General features: G+C 33.1%; 1 protein-coding gene and 4 pseudogenes across 2 annotated transcripts; 3 read left to right on the top strand and 2 right to left on the bottom strand.

Annotated features, from left to right (window-relative positions):
• The first annotated feature begins 475 nt into the window (after positions 1-475).
• On the top strand, positions 476-2,077 carry LOC120128202 (sm-like protein LSM36B). Of its 2 annotated transcripts, none has more exons than XM_039145939.1 (4): positions 476-614; positions 719-841; positions 1,673-1,786; positions 1,949-2,077. In XM_039145939.1, the coding sequence occupies exons 2-4, from the start codon at positions 727-729 to the stop codon at positions 1,978-1,980; spliced, it is 261 nt and encodes an 86-aa protein (XP_039001870.1). In that variant the 5' UTR covers positions 476-614; positions 719-726; the 3' UTR covers positions 1,981-2,077. The 2 variants fall into 2 exon arrangements, with proteins under 2 accessions (XP_039001870.1, XP_039001869.1); XM_039145938.1 differs by having other exon boundaries at positions 498-598; positions 681-841.
• LOC120128332 lies at positions 2,015-5,210 on the top strand (annotated as a pseudogene).
• Positions 5,211-7,294: 2,084 nt separating this feature from the next.
• On the bottom strand, positions 7,295-11,179 carry LOC120128253 (annotated as a pseudogene).
• Positions 11,180-12,917: 1,738 nt separating this feature from the next.
• LOC120128255 lies at positions 12,918-16,330 on the top strand (annotated as a pseudogene).
• Positions 16,331-17,202: 872 nt separating this feature from the next.
• On the bottom strand, positions 17,203-19,301 carry LOC120128256 (annotated as a pseudogene).
• Between the last annotated feature and the right edge of the window lie 5,293 nt (positions 19,302-24,594).

Raw genomic sequence — 24,594 nt, 5'->3', positions numbered from 1 at the left:
TAAAAAAAATTAAACTTTAATAATTGAAATAAGAATGAGAAGAAAGTTGAATGATTGAATTTATAATTTACTCGTATTTTATTTTTTAAAATATATTTATTACTTGTTATATAGACCGATTGATAATATCCTTTAAGTTCAAAAGTTAACCAAGTTTGGAGATCCCATAAAGTACGACAATGAAATAATAAAAATCGTTCTCTTCATGAAATTAGCAAATAATGTTAATGGTAAAATAGGATATTATTTTTATTAAAGATTTTGATTCGAGTAATTACGTGTGTAGAATGTGTATATATTATCAATTAATTAAAAATTTCTTAATATATATTATTTTACAATCACTTAGATTATTAGAAAAAACCGATCCGCTCATGACACTTGGAGGATATATATTCTCAAATCCCAAAAATCTGTAAGGCGATAATTGAAAAGATGAAAAAGTTGAAGGTTGTAAATGTAATTTAATGAATAGCTAGGGTTCGTAATTTAAACGACCCGCTCTCGTAACTACTCGTCTACTCCAGATCCTCCAAATTGGAAAGCAAATTTATACTCCACACCAATTTCCCTTGCAACGAATTTCTATCGAACTGATCAAATCACTGCAGAAGGTATGCTCTTTACACAGGATTCATGAGCACGATTGGTTTAATTGAATACAACTTTCTTCTTGTTTCTAGGGTTATATTCTACTAATCGCTTTCTTTAATTCCAGTGAGGAAGATGAGTACAACAGGAGAGAAAGGGTCAACGACTGCAAAAACACCTGCTGATTTCCTTAAGTCGATTCGTGGTCGGCCGGTTGTCGTGAAACTGAATTCCGGCGTTGATTATAGAGGTTGCTCTCTGAGCATATGCTCTTTCGCTTTGTGATTGTTTCATCTGTTTATGTTTCTGTTCCTTTTTTATATTAGATTTGTTTGTCCATTTTCTTTTGGATTTTTATGTTCGATTATTGTTGTTAATGTGCTGGATTAAGTTAAAGATGGAATATCTTCGAAAGTGTTTGTTGCTGGAGATAGATTTGCATTGACATCTTGTTTGGCTTTGTTTATTCCAGGAAGTTCTCTCTTTTATGCATGTATGTGTAGAGCTTAGCTCAAGCTCTAGGAAAGGGAAACGATAACCGATACTTTCGTATAAACATCATGGTTTTATTGTACACTTTTTCTCGTGTAGATGGCCTATGCTACTCTGACTTTAGTGTGTCGGATATGGGTATGTGTCCGATGTCAGTTTGCTCAATATCTTCTATAAGTTCTTAAGTTTAATTGAGAGATCTTCCAATGGTCATGTCCCATGCCCGAGTTTCGATCATGCATTCTCTCTTTCTTGCATGTGTAGACCTTAGCTCAAACTCTCGGAAAGGGAAACGAGTACCGGTTACATTCATATAAACATCATGGTTTTACACTTTTTCTCATGCTGGTGGTCTATGTTACTCAGACTTGAGTGTATCCAACTTGGGTATGTGTTCAATGTGGGTTTGGGAGATGTCCAAAGGGTCATATCCCCATGCACGAGTTTTGATATGCGTCTAACATGAGTGTTTCAAGAAAAAAATGAAAAAATAAAAGCAAAATATAGCAGATAGTTATTCTGTTTTAGATTCACTAAATTTCCTTTGTCTTGGATTTTCACACCCTTAATATTCCTTCCTCATTTGCAGGCATTCTAGCTTGCCTGGACGGGTATATGAACATAGCCATGGAGCAAACGGAAGAATATGTCAATGGACAGCTGAAAAACAAATACGGCGATGCTTTTATTCGAGGGAATAACGGTAATTATTCTCGGATATCCTTAAAACTTTTGATTATTTGTGCATCCTTAAAACTTCTTAATTTTTTCTCCTAATTCTTCTTAATTTTAATGATGGAAAAAACACTTCTCTTGCTTTTAAGGTTGATGAATTAATCTCTAAATAGTTGAGAGATGTCTGCAGGGCTTTCAAAGCTGGATTTCACATGGAAGTAATAATTTAGGTATAGAAAGGAAGCTGATAAAAGAGATGGGTAGAAGGCAGCACAGAGCCAATGATCTTGGTCTAAGCAACTCACCTGTAGAAGCATTTGTAAGATAATAATAATAATAATTATTACTTCTTAATTTTTTCTCCTAATTCTTCTTAATTTTAATGATGGAAAAAACACTTCTCTTGCTTTTAAGGTTGATGAATTAATCTCTAAATAGTTGAGAGATGTCTGCAGGGCTTTCAAAGCTGGATTTCACATGGAAGTAATAATTTAGGTATAGAAAGGAAGCTGATAAAAGAGATGGGTAGAAGGCAGCACAGAGCCAATGATCTTGGTCTAAGCAACTCACCTGTAGAAGCATTTGTAAGATAATAATAATAATAATTATTACTTCTTAATTTTTTCTCCTAATTCTTCTTAATTTTAATGATGGCTATGGCAGATTAGGAATTTCTGTTAGGAAGCAGAAAGCTTTGGCTCATTCTGCAGAAAAACCCTACATTTTCAACCCCTTTAGTGTCAAAAGTGGTATAGAGGAGCAAATCAAAGTAAACCCCTTCTTCAAATCCTATGTTTTCATATAAACTTTATGATATCTGTGTTATATTCAGATTTTTGTAGATAAAAGGTTCACATTTGATTAATTTTTAATATTTAAATATTTAATTGATTATGAGAAAGGAATTAAGGTTGAATTAGTTTATATATATATATATATATATATATATATATATATTGTAATGTCCATAGATTGTGAAGAAAATGTCACTTGAACTAAGAGAGGAGGAACAAGAAGTGAAATCAACAATCAAACGCTTTAGAAATTGTAATTTTCTGCAACCTGATGGAGAAACGTCCGGAAAATGTTCTAATAAAAGATTGCAAAGAATTACGTAAAGAAGGATAAGCGAGGTTAGATAAATTTGGCGTGAATGTAACAAATATGCAGATCATCTGATGAAGATGGTAATAGAACAAGCCAATGATGTGAAAATTCTAAAGGATCCTTCGGAGGAATAAAACCCACCTGCTGCTTGCTGATGCCAAAGGAGAAGACATGTTGAGACTCTAGTGCGTAGGATGTAGTTTAACCTTCATAGTGTAAAAAAAAAAATGCTATCATTATATTTTTATTATGTTTTAGTCTTATATCTTTGAAAAATAAACAGAATTATTGATATAATATATTTTTTAATATTTTTAATGATGATATGATATTATATTATTATGATATGTCAATATTACTGTTAATGTTTAAAGACAAATGTCTAAAATGGAACAAAAGACTTTAAATCTTTGATAATGAATATTCATATCCCTGACACATGTAGTGCTCAAACTCAATACTTCAATGTATAACAACAAGAAACGTTGCTTCATGCTTTTAAAGACTGCACGAAAACGAGGGAGGTTTTGCAACAGTCAGGTTTGGACCAACGCTGCTATTCAGGCGAGTTTCTCTCTTGCAAGGCTTGGATCGAGGCGGAGGCTTCAAATATGACTGAAGAATGCTTCTCCAAACTGATGCTACTGCTGTGGAATATATGGAACCGAAGAAACAAAAAAGTGCACTCAGATGTTTTCCAACCGGCGATAGCGGTGGTGGAAGCTGCCTGGCTCCTGAGTGCTAATTTCAATTCTGCTGCGAGCTCATGGAACAGAACCGCCTCCTCCACACAGAGAACTACAGTCAAGCTTTGGAGAAAATCAGATTTTGATTGCTTCAAAATTAATGTTGATGGCGCTTTTATCGCTAATACTGGACAAGCGGCAATTGGTGTCATCGCTCGGGATCACAACGGCGTGGTGGTGGGAGGGCATGCTCGGAAACTTAGCGGAACACTCACAGCTGAACTGACTGAGGCTGAAGCTTTTCGAGTAGGAATTGAAATGGCTAAGGAGAACGACTGGACTAAGGTGACCATAGAGGGTGAATCTCTTGCTGTAATCAACAGACTTCGCTCCAAAGAGGCTGATCTTTCCGTTCTGGGAATTCACCTCTCAACTGCTCGAACAGTACTGGCCGACTCCCCGCTTCTCACCGTGGACTACGCTCCAAGAGAAGCTAACCGAGCAGCTCATGAACTAGCAAAATGGGCAGTGTTAAATTATAATGTTACTTTATGGTTTGCTAGTGATTATCCTCGACTTCATTATGTATCTGTTTGTCATGAAGGGCCCAATAGTTAGAAGGACAACTGAATTTGTTAGAGTTGGATGTGGGCGTTTCACATGACGAAGGAGCTTACATGGAGAATTATAAAAATGTAATCTACTTCTAAATATTCTAACCTTACGATTTTCTTGTACCGACAGTTTGTAACTGATGAGTCGACAGACCACCGTAAACTTCTGCCTATTTTTCATGCCCTGATGTATCCGAGAGGAACTCCTGTGCAATGACCTTATCTAGTGTTGTTTGAGACTGTGAAATACGATGTGAAATATATCTAAAATAGGTAAATGAAATTGTAAATCAGGTTGTAAAGTGGATGAGAAGCCAGAGGCCAATCAAGACAATTGGACCCACGATTCCTTGTAAGTACTTAGACAAAGGTAGAAGAAGATAATGATTATGTTATTCACTTGTTCAATCCTGAGATCGACATTTGTGTGAAATGGTTGAACTCTAAGCAAACCGATTCGGTGGTTTACGTATCATTTGGAAGCTTGGCATCCCTAGTAGAGGATCGAATGGAGGAGTTAGCAATGGGTTTAAAGAGAAGCGACAAAAATTTCTTATGGGTCGTCAGAGAAACCGAACGGAAAAAGATTCCGCCCAATTTCATAGAAGAAACTTCAGAGAAAGGGCTTGTTGTTTCATGGAGTCCTCGAGTACAAGTGTTGGCTCACGAGACGGTGGGTCGTTTCGTGAGTCATTGCGGTTGGAACTCGACGCAGGAAGGATTGAGCTCAGGGGTTCCAATGGTTAAAGTGCCTCAGTGGATAGATCAAACCACGAATGTTAAATTCATTGCCGATGTCTGGCACGTGGGAATCAGAGCCGAGGTGGATGCAAAAGGAATCATCCGCAAAGAAGAGATAGAGAGGTGTATAAGGGAAGTTATGGAAGGAGATCGAAGTGAAGATATCAAAAGGAACGCGTCCAAGTGGAAGAAACTGGCAATAGAGGCAGTTAATGGAGGTGGAAGCTCAGACAACAACATAATTGAATTCATAACTCAACTTACTTGCAAGGACCATGTTCCTAAATCCCAACTCCAACCATAGTTCTATAATCATGTCATTATTAAGAGTGCAATGATCACATCGAATTGTAGCTGAATTTCGATAAAATTCTTAAGTTCAAGTTTAAATTTAATTAAATATGATCTGATAATCCGATTAAATCAAGCCAGATTATGGTTTAATTATAAAAAAATTATTTTAAGTTAAAGTTTCAATTTGGTTGGGAATCTCTTATATCGTTCATATATTAATTGATAAAATATAAAAGATAAATAAACTTTTATTCTCAATTTATTGATTTAATGTACTGTTAATATCTCAAATTTGAAATTGTCATTATGAGTAAAAAAATTGAATTGATAATATCATTTTATAATAAAATTTATGTAATACATTAAATAATTAATTAATAAATCAAACATCAATTATTATAACATATTTTAATCAAAATTCAAATAGATTTCTCTATGTTTTATTTATCACGCTTAGAAGAAAATAAGAAAAAACGAAAACTCGAATTGATTCAATCAAATCAATTACGAACTGAATTATTTTTGTTATTTTTTTATTGCTTATCACAACTCACATCGCTGTGCTAAAATCAACACTTATTGCAAATCAAAACTCATATTATCAATATAAATGCAGGATATTACATTAAAGATCAAATTTATAAAAAAAATGGATTTATAAAATTTAAGAAAATAAAAATAAATTATTAATAAAAATATATGATAATTTAAGCAAATAACGACCTGTCACTCTTTTCATAGTTCATCCTTGTATATCACCTAAGACACCAAACATGTTAAAGTAAATGAAATATTTTTCTTTTAAAATTATATTGGGTGATTATAAAATAATATATATTATATATTTTTTTAGTCATTGATACCGCATACACATCATCCAAATGCAGTTGTTGAAACATAAGACCTGTAAAAAAATAAGACTTTCTTTTGTCACTAAAATTGCTCAATATAATCAAATAAATAAAATATATTAAATATATTTTGTCAAGAGTCTACCTGATGATTTTATTATCACATTTTCTTATTTAGCAAGATAAGGCGATATTAAATATATTTTTTATAAAGATTGCATTGTGGTTTTATTGTGTCCTGAATGGCAATCGTATAATTATTATTGTACCGATAATATTTTCGAAAGAGTTAAAACCTATTACAAGTCATTGTACTGTATCTCTTCGTATTTACATCTCATTGATATGAATTAAAATAGATTTTTTTAATTAACTAATAATATTTAAAAGGGTAAACTATGTCAGATGCCATTAAACTTTGTCCGTTGATTCGTTTATACCACTGATTTTTTAATTTCACAAATTATAATTATGAACTTTAGTTTTACATTCAATTTTTTACTTCGTCGTTAAGTCACTAACTAGACGATGACATGGCTAACGGTTGTTGATGCCACACCAAAACGACGTCGTTTTGGTACGGTTATTCGGACGCTTAAAACGATATCGTATTAGACATTAAACTTTTAAGGTGTATCAATTTTGCCACTGAACTTTTAAATAATTTTCTTTTTTACCACTACACTTTTCGACCGTCGCCGGCAGCCAAGCACTGCCATTCATCGGTCATATGTCACAACAAGATCATCACCAAAACGTTCGTATTTCACTCCTCTTTCTTCCCACTCAAAATTGAAGAAAATCCATTTCAACGTATTAATACTTCAATACCTTTCAATGATCGACCGATGAAGTTAATTTTGAGGTATGTTGTTCGTCTCCTCGAAATAATGTTCTTCACCGTTCAAATTTTTTTAACAAACACCTAAAAATCCCATAAATCTAATAGTCTCCATACATCTAAAGTATGGTAGATTTTTTTATGTTTAATTTCGTCGATTTTAAGTAAGTTTCATGAAGAACTAATCATACGAGAAGAATGGGTATCCAAATTTAAATATTTTGGTATCAATTTTTCTAATGACGAATGGTCAAACATAAAAAGTGTATTTGGCATTAATGCAACTCTGGACTAATCTTTTGAGTTAAATTAAGTTTTGTTCACTCTTAACTATAATACGAGTAATGCTATGAATTCCAAATTACTAGCAATTTAGTCTCTTTATAATACGAGTAATACTTCTTTGGATTTATATTATGTTCTTTCCCATTTGTAAGCTCTCTTACACATCAAACAAAACAAAGAAAGGGACCGGCGAATTCATCATTTTTCTTTCTTCTTTCATTGCCAGCATGATTTTGTACTTTGTTCAACTCAAAGTATTACTATAACATGCATTCTTGAAGATGAACCTTTCAAACACTCGAGCTCGAACTCAGATCCTCCCTCGGAATCTTCATCCGGTTTCCTCTCTTCCGAATTAACTAAACCTTCCCCTTATTTCCTGCAAAGAATCACAGGTAAAATATAATGTTCTCTGTTGTCTCACTCTGGTGGTCACAACTCCGAGGCTTAAGAGCAGTGGAGGTCTTCAGCAGATTCTGATATATATGTCATTAATCCGAGTCTGAGGAACATAGATTGTAACAGTATTTGAAATGAAAAAGGAAAGCCTTGAGAGAATTTGAGTTCATGATATGTCAGGGTACTCCAATAACATCTCATTCATGCGTAACATACGAACTACCGGTTAACGGAAGCATACCAAGGAAGCTTGAATGTCTCTTTCCACCACCCTTGTTTTGCGCTACTGGTAACTATCTTGTCTAATCGAACAATGATTTCTGAAAAAGTCGGTCTTACAAGAGGTTCTGGATCCCAGCATTCTGCAATAAGCCTGTTCATACAGTAATGGAAGTCAAGCTTAGAGCGTTAGCAAGTATATAATCCTATTCTTGATCTCGAATCCTGGACTTACTCTCTTAATTCTGGGGGATAACTTTTCAATTTGGTTTTGAGTGGTGGTCTCTTTTGTTCGAAACACATCAATTTCACAGCCTCTTCGGTCGGCTTAGGATGAAAAGGCACTCCTTCTGTCATCTGAACTCATATAGGAACAAAACAGGACAGGCATTAACTCTTTTGACGCATAGATAGTATTACAGATGAAATAGTCACAATGGAGGAATTTTTAGGAGACCATGTACCTCATATAGCATAACACCAAAAGAATATGCATCAGCACTTCGATCTAATATCATGTTTTTTTGAATCTCAGGTGCCATATATATATCTACAATGAAAATACCAAATCGTTATCGGTTCAACCGTTATCCGAAAGCCTACATGTATTTACTTGTACTGAAGGCATTGAAAAAACAGAAGAAAGTCTTTTAGTCACATACTTGATGGATCGAGTTGTTCATCTGGACATGCTAATTTCACCTTGTCGGCTGATAATTTCAACAATCTCAGCAAACCAAAACCGGCTATCTTCAACTTACCACCACTATCCAGCAAAATATTTCTGGCACCTTAAAATTTCAAATATTAAAGGACAGTTCATCACAACTAGATTAAAAAATTTCAGCCCTTATTTTAACTTCTAGAGTGGTTCCCTTACTTTGGCTGTAAGTTGCAGTGGATGATAGGATCTTGTTTACATTCATGAAGGTAATTCATTCCCCTGATATCAAGAAAATATAAGGTCATAAAGTGAAGAACGAAGAGACATAAAAGACCAGAATAAGATAAACGTAGGATAGAAGAACGAGAAGCATAACCAGAACGTTATCGTTTGAGCCTTGCATAGGTGAAAAATAGGACTAAAGGTGCTTAAAAAGCGATGCTATGGCAATATATTATTGAAATATGAACTAAACCTGGCAATGTCAAGAGCAAATCTTAAAACTTTGGATAGTGATAGACGCCCTTTCTTTTGAAGGTAGCTTCCCAAGTCACCCTGAAATGAGGATCATCACCTTAGTAATGTTAAAGTGGTGTCTTTCTCTAGGGAAAAAAAACAATTTTGCTGCTAAAACTACTCTTTGGTGTAGAACCAAACTGAATGAAACTATGTACAATGAATCCGAAATATCAGAAGCGTTAATATATAAATGCAGGAGAAAGAAAATGAAGTTTGTATCCTTAATTGACCAAAGACGGTTGTGAGGTTCAGTCCATTTATTAAGAACTCCGAACAACATATGTCTTTACTCGATACACTGTTTCTCCACACATGTAAAACATAGCGGTCCCGGTGTCGAAATGCTACATATATCCTAATATTTTCCCCCTACCTAGTATCAGTTTATCTGCTCACGCATTTACATTTTACATAGTAACATGCAAATATACTGATAAAATGGACAGATCAACAATTCAAAAACACATTCTTACATTTGGATGATAATCTAAAACAATCATCATGGGAATATTTTGCGTAACAGCTCCGACAAATTGAATGACATTTGGATGTCGAACTTTTTCTAGTAAAGTTAGCTCATACTTGAAAGCATTTCTGTTAAGAGAAGAGATACAAATATACTTCTGTATTAGGCTCTGCACCAAATCGGATGTTGCCATTCACATGAGTCAAACACATATCTAAAAGGAAACAAGGTAAGGTCATACATGCTCTCAGGGTCTGCATAGCTGTCCTTGTCTAATATCTTTACAGAAACCCTAGTGCCATTCCATTTTGCCACTTGGTATGATCCCTGGAACGTGATTTACGAAATGTCAACATTTAAGCATCATATAGGTATTCTACTCTTGCAAACATGAAGAATTCTAATCATTTCACAGCATAGTGAATGAAATGCAGAACACTATCTGCAAATCAACCGACTTCTTTCAGATTGGACCGTACCTTTGCAATACCGTCAGACTTCCGAATTTGAAGCTCCAATGGGTTGAGCTCGTACTCTGGCACCTCTTGAGGGTTAGTAACAGTCATCGGTGTCTTCCTGGTTTTCTAATATCAGGACAGATATGTAAATTACAATCTTCATACAGGACTAATTACATAAATCATTGATTAAAAAAAACAAAAATGATAAATAGATGGGAGAAAAGGAAGATAATTTGCAGCCTTACAGGAATTTTGGCTCCTCGGGCCTTCAAAATCTCATACGCTTCTACATTGCCATAGTACTTTGCATCAGCAGCTGCCTGGCCATGTAAGAATAACTATATTTACATTGCTTATCCAAAAAAGAGTCCCACGTTTTCCTTCAAAAGGAATATGTGTGTGTGTGTGTGTGTGTGTTAAAGAAGAAGCCTACCGTGCTACCCCAACGATCACGGGCATCAATATTAGCCTGCCTTTGAAGAAGAAGATTAACAACCTCAACATGACCTTCACAAGCAGCGATATGCAAAGCAGTACGACCATCAAGATCGATACTATTAACATCAATCCCTTCATTCAACAAATCCTCCACTCCTTTAACATCCCCACGACACGCCATGAACAATAGCTGCATGGTCGAGTCGAGGTTATCCGGCACCGACATCTCATCCCCCGATGCTTTTCCTCCGAATGGGGTCCAACGACGATTGCCGGCCGAAGCTGAACCGTCGGTTGTTCCTCCGAGGGTCAAGCGACGCCTGGCGCGTTAATTGACGGCTCAGAGTCCGTTTCAACGGCCCCGTCGAAAACTGCCGGGAGATCCCCCGTTTCAGCTGCGACGCTAAGTTGTCCATCGTCATCTTTGTTTCTTCTTCTTCTTCTATTGCAGTACAAGGAAAGGGTAATCCGGAAATCAAGAGAGAAATATGGGAAAACAAGGGGAATAGTGTGTTACATAATAATCAAAGAAAACCCAAAGTGCAAAAGATTCTTCTCTTTTGGCTCCAAGTAAGATCGAGAGCCAAAATGAGAAAGAAAAAAAATTAAGCTCAGGGGCTCTCGATAATGGAAACAGAGGAAGAGGAAAATGATATTATGACGATGAACAAGTAAAGGAAGAGATGGTGAGGGAAAGAAGATGATTTGAGATCCGAAGGAATCGCATGGAAACAATGGTGAATGAGAAAAAGGAGGGAAAATGGTGGAAAGTTTAGTTTTTTTTTTTTTTTTGTTTTATACAACAAACCATTGCCTTTTCCCTTCATTCTGTGTCCATGAATGTTTCAACTGAAAATCACCGAAAATGGCGTTCATGAAAATAAAAGGCATAATATTCAATTTAGCCCCCATGTAATAATATTGTTTTCATTTTGTTACCTAAAATTAAACTATCACTCTGTCCTCCTAAAATTTACTTGAAAATAACTAATAATGTGAGTCAATAAAAATGTGATAAGTGACAAATAATTTCATTATGATATGCATAAAGAAAATACATCACTCATTGTTATTTGTTGATATCGTTAGATTTTTAGGATAAGACATAATTTAAAAATTAAGACAAAATGATAATTTAAGTGTTAAAATAAAAAAAAAATTGATAAAATAAGTATAATTCAAGGACTAAATCATAGATAACGATTCTTCTTTTTTGGGTAAATTTTGTATTTATTACATAAATTATCAGTTTTGATTTGTTTTAATATTTAAACTTTTAATTTTTTCAAAATCATACTTAAAGTTTTCTTTTTGTTTTATTTTAATATTCGTCGTTAAAAACTTAATGCGTTTAGTACATAAAGTATTGGTTTTGATCCGTTTCAGTACCTAAATTTTCAATTTTTTAAAACATAAATATGATTTAGGTACTAAACATGTTTTGATACCTAGACTTTCATTTTCTTTAAAACTTAATGGCAGAGTATTAAAATAAAATAAAATTTAAACTTTATGTATTGTTTTAAAAAAATTAAAAGTTTAAATACTAAAATAAATCAAAACTAATAATTTAGGTACTAAATGCTTACTTCACTCTTTTTTTCTACATTACTTTTGCATCAACTTTTTGTATGCTTGTGGGTAACGTTTCTTTCGGTGCTTTAATGGTTTTTCTTTTAAAATATAAAACTATTGTAATAATATAATAGTAGATGATCTTTTTCAGTCATTATCGATGTATATATATCTCGTAAATACAATTATTTGAATTTAAAATTTTTATAAATAATATTATTATTTTTAACCATATGAATCATTTGATAAAATATATTTTCATTACGTCAAATTAAAATCAAATTAGATGAAATTGTATTAAGGTTAAAATCATACTGAAATCAAATAAAAGATGTTAAATTTTAGGTTGAGATAAGACAGGCAAAAACATATGTCGCACCACCTCATTTGTCAGCCCTACTAAGATAGCAGTAATAAAATAAAGTTTTGATTTTACCCCCACCTCAATGTGCCCTTGTATAAGAACGGTCCAAGATTCAAATTATGATATTTTGTAAATATATTTATCAAAAATATATTTTATGTACTGAAATATGTATAATTTTTATAACTTTTAAATTATAATAAATATTAAATTAGTATTCAACTGATTTAGATTTTACCCTTGAAGTGAGTATTCCTCAAAGCTAGTGTTATGACCCTAGGAGATTAAAAAAGAAAATTAGACGAAGAAGGGAGAGAATTGAAATTAAGGAGAGAAAAGAAAAGATTTAAGAAGTTTAGAATTCATTTAATCAAAAACATACCTTCTCCTCCTCTGATACATGGTTTATATAATTACAGTGTACCCTAATTACCCTACAACTGATAGTTCTTGTTGTACTAAATATAACAACATAAACAATTAAGCAAGTTGTTTCCTAACCTTAGTGGTTGTAGAACATGTCAGATCCATTCTCAATTCTAAATCCTTAATCCTTTTTCTGATTTCCCCAATTCTCTTATTCCGATTCTTATCTCTTCTCCTCTGTGCGTGACAGCTAGTGACTGGATAGAGCAACTTTTTTTATTGGAAAAAGTAGGGTAGGGATTGAATTATATTCTTGCAATGTTAAATCATAAGTTACATATCATGTGTTAAACCCAGGTAACAGGAGATCCTGGCAAGATGGTTGCTGTGCAAAGAAATTTAAGCAAGTTTGGGATCAAAGAAATTGCTAGAACAGGAAAGGTGATGAGCTTTCCTATAAAAACTAGATGAACTTTTCCAGTTGGTACTTGACTAGTCTTCCATCAATGCACTTCATTTATCAGTCCAACGCTGTTATTTCATATGCTCGTCCTCTATCTCCTATTAGATTGCTCTTAGAAGGGGAAAAATGGGTGCATCTGCTCCATTTTGGCGATTTTCAGCGGCTTCATATCCTGATCTTGAAGAAACAGCACCTGTTAACCCTCTTGCAGGGGCCAGAGGTAGACCAGTAGTTAGTGAGGCTGATGTTTATTTGGGGGGGGGGGGTAAGCATTTCTCTTTGTATTCCACTTCATTGCGTATGCTCCAAAATCGGTATTCTCTACTTATGCAGGGGGATGTTATCCAGTGGAGTCGCCTGATGGCTTTACAATCAATCAGGTTCTTGATGCTCATTGGGGTGTTCTCATTGATGAAGATATAAGAATTCTTATTGCTGGTTGTTGAGTGTGGAGACTCTTTTTTACTCACATATCCATTATTGTGATTTGTATGTTCTGTTAGCTGTTAAAGAATACATGAGAACCGGAAGATTAATGATTCATAAGAATCGTGTAAATTGACTTTGAAATTTTATTTCTTGTTTTAGAACACTGTTGGTTCTATGTCCCAAAGGGTACTATAATGGAGAAATTTACTAGCATAGTAGGAAGTTACCTTGTAAATCACCTGCATTCAACTTCTTGTCTTTTTTAACTTTCTCTAAATGTATAATTATATGATATTTTAGTGAAGATTTTTGGGACTCATTATAATCCATGAAGAAAATAACGGTCATTTCTTTCCTAGTATGAAAATTGTATTCTACCTTGTCCCCCATGCATAAGATGAGTCGTCTCTTGGAACTTTCTTATATCTTCCAAGCTAATACAGATGGTATTGCTTACTGTGTTCCTTTAAATGATGATATATGTAGTTTCACTGCTGCTTAATTTCAAAATACTTTTGTGTTTTCAGGGAACCTTAACTTTAAAGAAATAAAAGTCGCTCAGAGCTTAGTTCAGTTATTTTATTCCAATAGGAAATGAACAAGAAGATTGATGTTGTCATTAAAGAAAAGAATCTCTAAGAGCTTTACGGCTTCTGAATTTAGTAAAAAAAGGAGAACCAGTTATAAGCCAATATTAGTTTTGATTTTGGCCCAGCTTGTTGATGCTGAGCTAGCATTTCTTCTCAAGTCACAATTCTTGTCCTTATTTAAAATGCATCTTGTAGTATTTCATTGTATTTTTAACCTAAAACCATTGCCATTTGTGCTAATATGTCTCAGACAAGTGGACATCAATCTCATACTTTATCCATGCTTGAAGTCAAGGGGCTCTCTCGCATTACAACTGTCATCCCTGGTACTGATGAATCAATTAGCAAATTAGTGCAGCAACTCTACAAGCTAGTAGATATGCATGAGGTGAGATTATTTGGAAGGGTGCATTTTTCAGATTTTGCTGGAGCAGCAACTACAAAACTATGAATTTCTTACACCTGAATCCAGGCAACATGTGCATCTATATTTTTTGTTTATTCCTGATTAACTTCCATCCTAAATTCTCTTCATGATTCTCTTCATCCTAAATTCTCATATTTGGCTGCTTATACGTAGAAAGGAAGTTCTTTAAGGTGAAAACAAGATACATTAATTCACATTTTTTTATCTTTTGATTTTCATGTTTGATGAACACTACATTATCCATTGCATAAATATCTTTTCTGGTCTTATAATTGAAGGTTTCTTTCTTATGATATGTAAGTGAACATAATGGCTGAAAGTGAATTCACTTCTTAGGTACGAGATCTTACACCCTTGCCCTTTGCTGAACGAGAATTAATGTTGATAAAGATTGCTGTGAATACCCGCTACTCGAAGAGATGTCCTTGACATTGCCAACATTTTTAGGGCCAAGGCTGTCAATGTTTCTGATCACACTGTCACTCTCGAGGTAAATATTTGGACACCTTGATGTTGATCTTTTGTGCGATATTCTGTATCTGAAGTCCCTAGATATATATTCAGACACAGATGCCCCTATTGAACACATACTCGTTTTAGATACTCACCTTTAGCTTCTTTTTATCTTATAAGAGGTGATTTTATGGATGGACATTACCAGTTCCTGTGCTAACATTATTATGAGAAATACGCAATATGATAGAATGCAAAACCAGGACACTGGTTTCACAGAAATCTTTCTCCCATGTTCACTATCTTCCTTCTTTCCTTGCTAGTTTTCGGAATGAAAAGACGGCAAGATAGTCGGATGGATGTTCCATAGACCATCCTTCTTTAGATCCATTGTGTCATTTCCCCTAAAATATCTGCATTGGACATCCGTATTTTAGGACATTCAAACATATGATATGGGGTATTATTCTCGAAATATGCATAAAACCTTAGAAAAGTTATAACATACCCACATGGAGCATTTACCTTTATCTCGTACCCATCCCGAGTCCAAGTAATATAAGCACCTATTGCATGTGAACTGTAGTCTGAGGCCGGGGTGATTTTTGCATTCTAGTAACTATACTTTCCGACTGCCGGTCCTCTTTATGACATTGTTTTTTCATGCATGTTCCAGCTTACTGGAGATCTAGACAAGATGGTTGCACTGCAGAGATTGTTGGAGTCTTATGGTATCTGCGAGGTTCGTCTTCCATTTCTTAAGAAATTTACAATGACGTTTCTTATTCTTTAATATATCATTAACGTTTGGCTTCCATGTATTGCATGCAAAATCTTCACAGAAAGATAGCATCACCTTACACAGATAATCTCTCTGTTAATCTGACTCTTCATTTCGCCAAGTATTTGCCTCAAGCATATTCGAACATTGATATATGATACAATTCTTCGAATATGTGATAAAATTAAAAGAAAAAAGTCACTGCATATTCTCGTATCTGATGCATACTCATATAATAACATTCCTTTCTCTGTATTAGGTTGCTCGAACAGGACGTATAGCACTGGTGAGAGAGTCGGGTGTAGACTCTTAAATGTCTTCATGGATATTCTTTTCTCCTATTAGTTGTAAGAAGTTTCAAGTTATTGGTGTGATAAGAGAATTTTGCTTTTTTATACTACTTGTGTTTTGGGATTTTCTTTTTTCTAGTGAGAAGGTTAAATATTTTGATAATAATCAAGTTTAGGGAAGTTTGCATAGTCAAAGTTCTAGTGAAAAGATTCTAGCTATGTGTGAAAAAAATTTCTCCAACTCCATAGTTTTATATTTTTGTCTAAAAGCTTCAATAGATATGCATATTTGATAATCGAGCTCAATACTGAAGTATATCACTTTAGTTCTGGTTGACATATCAGGTTTCAGGTTCAGTCTTGGACAATTCCTCCAATAAAAATGCATATTTGTACTTAAGTACTTACACGAGGGTAAAATGTTCTAAAAGTCCTTCCATTCAAACATGATAATTATCAAACATAACCCGTATAAACACGAACATTAAAATGCGATCATGCGGACATGTCTAACACTACAGACAGCTTATTTATCCTTAACATTCAGTAATAAAGAAACACTACACAAGCACCGTTGTGCAGTATGGTTGCATCAATCATGGGAGACTACAACAACTGTTTCCCAACATTGCGACCGGTGAAGAGGCCAACCGGAACTGCTGGAGCGCTCTCAAGGCCTTCGGCTTTGTCTTCAACATATGTAATATTCCCTTCTTTGATCTAAGGTAAAACCATTTTTAGATATTTCGGATAAAGGTGATAGAAATGAGTAACGATAAACCCTTGCATCCTAATCGCCTTCGGCACAATATATATCCAGCTGTGCACTGCATCGAACTACTCATTGTTGTACTGTGAGATCATTCCACATGCTGCAATACGACCATGGACCCTCATGTTGGCCAGCACAGCATCGAGCATCTTTCCCCCGACATTTTCAAAGTAAATATCAATGCCTTCTGGAAAGAGCCAGCCACAATTTTACAGCATTGGAGGAACTGCTGTTACTAAGGTTGTAAAATGTATCATGTAATTCGAGAATTGAGCCAGTCTGGTTAGCAACTACTGATATACTTCGAGAATTGTAGTACTGACCTTTTCAAGCAGCGTCCAGGTCTGGTTTTCCTTGTAGTTGAATGCCGCATCAAAACGAGCTTATTCTTCAGAAATCAACCTTTGATAAAGAAATTATGAAGATGTTTATAAAAAAAAGGCGAAAAAAGCAAAATGAAGGTAGAAATGACAAAACAGAATACTTTCTCTTTGCTTCCAGCACTTCCAACAACATAGCAGCCCAAAAGTTTTGCAAATTGCCCACAAGCTGACCAACTGCTCCAGATGCAGCTGATACATAAACATACTCCCCCTTCTTAGGGGAGCAAATCTCGTAAAAACCAGCATAAGCAGTCATACCGGCCATACCTACATTGACAAAATGAAGAGCAATTGGATGGAGAGAAACATTATGGAGCCAGGAAAAAAAAGTTCTAAACTGAATAGATATACTCCTTAGTTTGCACGTCCTATCAACCATACAGGTTTTGCTCCACTTGGTAGTGACATAATATCAGGGCCTATAACTAAATCTGGATTACAAATAGGATGTAACCCAGATAATAAGTGGCAAGAACTAAACTATGTGACTCAACTTTATTCAGTTTCTCATGTTTATGTTCTCTGACAATATGTATCCTTGATGTTCTATCCCTCACAGCACAATATAACTAACAATTTTCAGTGACAAGAAAAAGCTAGCACGATTTGCTTAGAATATGATGCAATATTTTTGTCAGCGATTTCAGACAGATTACTGCTTATGTTTATGTAGAGATTTACTCTCCAAGGCTAGTGCAGTGGCTACAGCAATGTTGTTCCAACTTTGTTTTGCTTAAAGTACTCCTGCCAGACACATTGTCGGACATGGGTATGATGAGGATATGATCCTCCAAACACATGAAAAAATTATGAAAATGAATATAACTGAGTCGGACACATAACCCGTATTCGACACTCGCACTCAAATCCAAGTAACAAACGACTACATATCTAATAAAGGCCATTCCTTTTGTATAGTTTGATGCCATCTTCACAAATTAGCAATTCGACTTACCAAGAAGTCCTGTATAGTAGGTAAGGGGAACATCTGTGTTTAATTTTGAACACAGTATCGGTATCTGTTATGAGAGTATACTCTTCCCAAATCCCAACCATCACCCCCCAAATGAGATCGCCCTTTTCGTATCCCGAATGAGTAGAATCCAACTTTGGCCACTCCATAACCGCTTACAGCCGGACAATGTCAACATTTAAAGGCAAAGTAATATGAGTAGAATAAAAAAAACCACGTGTTCCTTTTCTTTTCTTTTCTTCCCATTATTCGAAATTGAATCGGAACTCGGTTTCAGCTGCAGCATTTGTACTCAGCACAATCATAATTTACTATGTTCCTCCAACTCTTCCTTTTACCTAAAGTACCCGACACAATTTCCGACATTAATATGTTCCTCCAAAATTATGAGAAAATTTTGAATATACAAATACACATACTCATACTCATACTCATACCCGTGCCCAACCCTCATTCCATTTGAATCTGGAGCATGTGAGAGAGCTCAGTCATCAAGGACTGCTGTTATGGTTCGGTCACTGAAAATCTAAATACAATTATCTCTAAGCATTGTACTTGAATCTTGAACATCCAACACAATTCACTAATTCACTGTTGTTGCACCTCTAATACATCATCCATGGTTGATGGTTAAGATTTTTTTAACAGTCAACAAACATAATCTGAAAGAACCTATAAATTCAATATATGAACATTTTCACGAAAATTGATCTACGACTCTACATTAACTTAGACTTGTGATAACCAAACTTCAAATCGACCCAATAATTACCAGAAAAGTTAACATCAAAACATGCATGCAAAGATCGGTAACTGAAAAAAAAAAGATTATTGTGAAATTGCAATTATCCAACTCACCGAGCCAATCTGGGAAGACGCCACATACGAGCCTTGGAGATTCTTCAAGCGATTTCTCATGAAGGATCACAAGACAAGTAGAGATCTTGACTAAAATCGCATCTTTAGTACCCTCTGGTACTTCCAAATGAATGGTGGTTTCTTTTATCTCCATGTCCGATTCTTTGGTAAACCGGCATTCACATAGTTCTTGAGAACCACCTGCTTGTTCCTCACCGATTCTACACCAGCCATTGTTGTTTGAAACCACACACAAAAGAAAATTGAAGACTGAGAATTCAATGTGAAGATGCTTGCAGAAATGCCGTGATCTTATAGTGATGTGAAAAGAAAAGAAAAGAAAAAGTCAAATTTGATATGTTGTAGAACGGAATCATTGATGAGTCCATATTCGGAGGCTTGAGCTTATTATATTATCTGTCCCGCGTGAATGGAAAAAACGTTCACATCATGGAGTCTTCCCGAATGGGTAGCAAATAGCAGAACAATAAGTTTAGGTGTCAATAAAAAGAGAGAGGATAAACAAAGTTTTTCATCACTTAGTTTAATGGGTAAACTATTCTAATGACCACTTATCTTTTTATCTTTTTACACTTTTGCTCACTAAATTAAAAAGAAATTAAGTTTTGGTCACTTACATTATCATTGTATTAAGTTTTAATCATTGGAAAGTTAAATTTGTTAATTTAACATAACACATTAATAAAAAAATTTATATTTTTAACCCCTAAACTTTAAGTAAAGTGCTAATTATGAGTCTTTTCGTAAATATAAAACAGTTTAGGGATACATTTTTAATAACCTTTTTTTATTTTTCTTTGGCATTGAAATCATAGTTTTCCTCCACCAATGTTGCACGTCTCCATCCATAAGTTGTTTATCTTCCCGTCGTTGGTCAGTCCGACTTTTAAGATTATGATGGATAAAATTGTTGGAGGGAATTGAAATTTGACAATATTACTCTCATTAATCTTTTGGTAACTTATTCATATATTGAATAAAAATATTTTTTTATTATTTCAGGTCGGCTCGGGTTTCTAATTCATATATTCGGGTCGGGTCGGGTGAAACTTTATTTTAGTCGGGTCAGGTCGGTTTTTTAAGTGTGATATTCGGGTCGGATCGAGTTCGAGTTTATGGTGAAAAATACTCGACCCGAAAATATATATACATTTACCTTATATATTTAGGAATAATTACAATAACACCCTCCTATATATATTTTTTCAATTAAGTCACTGTTTTTATTGAATAAAAATAATTTTTTATTATGTCGGGTCAGGTCGGATTTCTAATTCATATATTCGGGTCGGATCGGGTGAAACTTTATTTTGTTCGGGTCGGGTCGGTTTTTTAAGTGTGATATTCGGGTCGAGTCGGATCGGGGTTTTTAAGTGTAATATTCAGGTCGGGTCGGGTTTTTTAAGTGTGATATTCGGGTTGGGTTCGAGTTTAGGGTGAAAAAAACCGGATCGACCCGAAAATATATATAATTTTATCTTATATATTTAGGAATAATTACAATAATACCCCTCTATATATATATTTTTTCAATTAAGTCAATGTTTTTATTGAATAAAAATAATTTTTTTAATATTTTGTGTCGTGTCAGGTCGGGTTTCTAATTCATATATTAAATAAAAATAGTTTTTGGTATATTTTTTGGTAACTAATTAACATACTCCGATTGGAATGTATCGAAATATTACTCTATCTTTTGGTAACTTATTAGCATATTTTGATTGCGATAATTTTAACTTATGATGTTATTAGCATGATTTTTTAATTTATTGAAATGAATAATCAATCAATAAAGTGAAGATTTAATATGTTTTAATTTTTTTATATAATATATATATAAGTTGTAAAACAAACTAAAAAAATAATAAGAATGAATTCTGTCATTTTACATTACTGAAATTAAATTCATCTGACATGTCTGCGAACCAAACAAGATATGGAATTTGATTTCAATTCCTTTGCATATTCCAATTCCCTCATAAACATTCCAGCGAACCAAACGTCACCGTAGTGTTTCAATACCACCTTCATGTTGCTGGCTTCATCCATGCCTTCCGTCCCCATCTTTCTTTATGTGATGCTATGGAGATCTTCCATTTTTATTTTATAAATATTATCAAATATTTTGATTAGAGTCGTTGATTATAACTCGAATTCGATAATATGTTTCATTCAATTATATTCGAATTTGAAATCGTAAAAAAAAATAGCAACTTAAACTAATATAACCCGAGCTTGAAATTCATCACATCGGACTGGTCTACAACAAATGGATTCAAACTCGAAACTATGAGGTACGGATCAAGGAGAAAAAGAAATGTGCTTTTGCAATTTGCGGTTAATAGAGAGAGAGAGAGTGACAGATAGAATGATTGCATATCCTGAAATCATATTTTCTACCGCACAACGAATGATTGTCATGTTTTAGCGTTGACTTGCTTTTAGCTTCCATTGTCTCACACCAACAATAAATTCCCTTAGAAAATATATTTAATTCTTAACTTATAATAACACTTAATTTTATTAAATAAATGAAAATACAATCTCGAACAAAAAATCTACAAAATCTGAAATAAACTAATCACATTGAGGTCATTTTATTAAAATCATTCACTAATATTAATTATTCACTAGATAATAAGAAGACGATTAAAAAATATTAAAAAAGTACAAATAAATAGGTGGTGAAAGATAGGCATTATCTATACTAATACAATAATATAACAATAACAATGATGATGCAGACTTTATTACAACTAAAGCGTAATATATTTGGAGTGATTGTGAATATTTATTAATACGAGAGAATCGATCTGATATTTTAAAATATGAGTAGATCGATATGATATCCAAGTAACCACTCGAAAAGACGACGATAAATTTAATAATATTAAAATATTGTGAAAGGTACTATAAGAACAGAGAGACTTTTTTTTATATAGTTTGGGATGATTACAAGGTACATATGTTCATATTATTTCATAGCCATTGACAAAACATGCACACTCTACTGACACAACTGCTTAAACTAAAGACCTTTAACGAAAATAATACTCGTTTTAACCATTAAAATCATTAGATGAATTCATCTATCATTTATTACTCGTCGAAAAAAAAGACTTAAACAAAATTAAACAACATAACTTGGATGCAAAAATATAATTAGAGATATAGATAAGAGAAAAGGAGAAAAGAAGAAAATTAAATATATGAAACAGTACAAAAGGAAATAATAGGATGATAATTGTTTGAATCAAATATCGTAACATAATTCTCCTAAATAAATAATTAAAAGATTTATTTTTAATAATCTGAATAATTACAAGGTAATATTTATTTAGAACTTTTTAATCTATTAATAATGTACACACATTTTATAGTTGTTGCTGCTTAATTTCAAAGTTTTTATAAATATCAATATTCTCTTTTACTATTAAGCCCAATTGATGGATATTTAAAAAATTCTTTATCATAAAAATTCTTTTATTTGAGACAGAGAAAAACTCTAACGGAGCAAAAGAATAAATGGGCTAGAGAAATTTGAAAATAATTAAATATATACTTATTTTTTATACATATTATAAATTTATAATATAATTATTTGATATATTAACATTTTATAATATACGTTAACTTTGAAAGATATTTGTAAGATTAAAAGTTTATTATTATATCTCAAACAATAATTTTTAAATATATATATATTTAAATAGAATCACTACTAACATGTCTACATCAAATAATCAAATCAATAAACAATTGAATCCATGATTAAACAAATTTAAATTAATAAATTAGCTGGCTCTATTCTCATATGTAATGGGGTGAGGGGATGTAAGATAGTATGCTAACCCTAACGCCAGATTGAGAGTAGCTTCTGTGGAAGACCTCCGGCAGTCAGAATTATGAATTGCCCACCGTGAGACTCAATCCCACGACCACAAGTTTAAGAGCATGGCGTTCTACCAACTGAGCTGGACGGGATTCATTATATTTACTTGCAAGATCTTATAAAATTAAGGGTAAATTATTGAAATGGACATTTTCGTTCCATAAATATTCCTTTTTGCTCGCTAAGTTAAAAAATAAATAAAGTTTTATTCATTTACAATTTTTTAACCCCTTATATTATCGATTTATAAAATTTTGATCATCAAATTATTAAATATGATAATTTATTGAAAAGTTTCATGTTAATTAATAAAATAAAATTATTAATTCAAGATCACTATATATGCGACTAAACTAGGATTTATTTTTCATTACCTTTGAATTATATTCTTAATTATTGATTACTTCATGGCTAGTGTAAAGCCACTAACAACCGCACACAATTAATAAACCAAAGTCAATATGATATCCATGATTATCTCACTGTCCATCACTTTAACATGAAAAGACTATTTATAGTTGATGATTAGGTATTATGGATAATATTTAAAAAATATATTTAATGAAATAAATTAATAAAAAATATCTTCTATATTATAGCAAATTCAATATGTCATATATAATGGGGGATTTTTTAGTTCGATTTATATTTGGGTTTTATTTAAAAAATGTTAATAGAGAAAAATAAATACCTAATTGGGTATAGACCAAGTAGGATGACGACCAGTCAAAATTAATTAAAAAGATTATTAGTGTATTTAATAAAAAATATTAGTTGCTTGGGTCAAAGATTTACGCCTCCAACAAATACAAAATTCAATGTCACAATCATTTATTTTCCATTAAAATTAAGGGTAAATAATAAGTACACTTAATTATACTCAAACGATGTGTTAGATTATTGAATTTTAAATATTTTAATAATTATTAAAATTACTAAATTGTTACAATCAATATAACAAGATGAGACACTAGATCCCTTAGTAAGATTATGAGTTCGAATTAAATTTATGAATGAAGCAAATTGAATCGAGAATGTTGTATTGCCTCTGCAATATCAAATTTAGACTAGTTGATGATTATACTAATTTTTTTAAAATTATTATAAAATATATTGATGTTATGGTACGTATACGAGTTTAATAAACTTAATATTACTTAATATCGGTTTAATTATTTTGTAATTTTTAGAATTTTAATGATTAAAACTATCGTTTAAAGAAAATAAAATAATATAATTAAAAGGCAATAAATGTAAGGGGGAATTGGAATTTCTGAGTTTAGGGGAAAATGACAGGCAAATAGCATAATGGGTATCGTATGATGAGCACATACCGACAATAATTGTTATTATCAGTAAATTTCTATGAAACTTTTGTCCCATCTCACATTACTTTCCAAAATTATACTAAATAAATAGTTAAATGCTGAATAAGCTTTTTTTTTAAATAATTTAAATAAAGTTGTTGCTATTACCTTCTTGTCCTTCACCATGAGTTCGAGAGAAACCAAAGAACTTGGCATGACTCATGAAATTGAAATGCTTTTTTTAAGCAACTCACAAGTTTAATCCATTTTGCTTTCATTGATAAAAAAATGTAAGTTGATAGATTCT

This window comes from Hibiscus syriacus, unplaced genomic scaffold, assembly GCF_006381635.1.
Source record: "Hibiscus syriacus cultivar Baekdansim isolate YM2019G1 unplaced genomic scaffold, ASM638163v2 tig00110478_pilon, whole genome shotgun sequence".
Lineage (NCBI taxonomy): Eukaryota > Viridiplantae > Streptophyta > Magnoliopsida > Malvales > Malvaceae > Hibiscus > Hibiscus syriacus.
The sequence above is the reverse complement of the archived record's forward strand: the minus strand, read 5'-3'. Positions and strand labels throughout refer to the sequence as shown.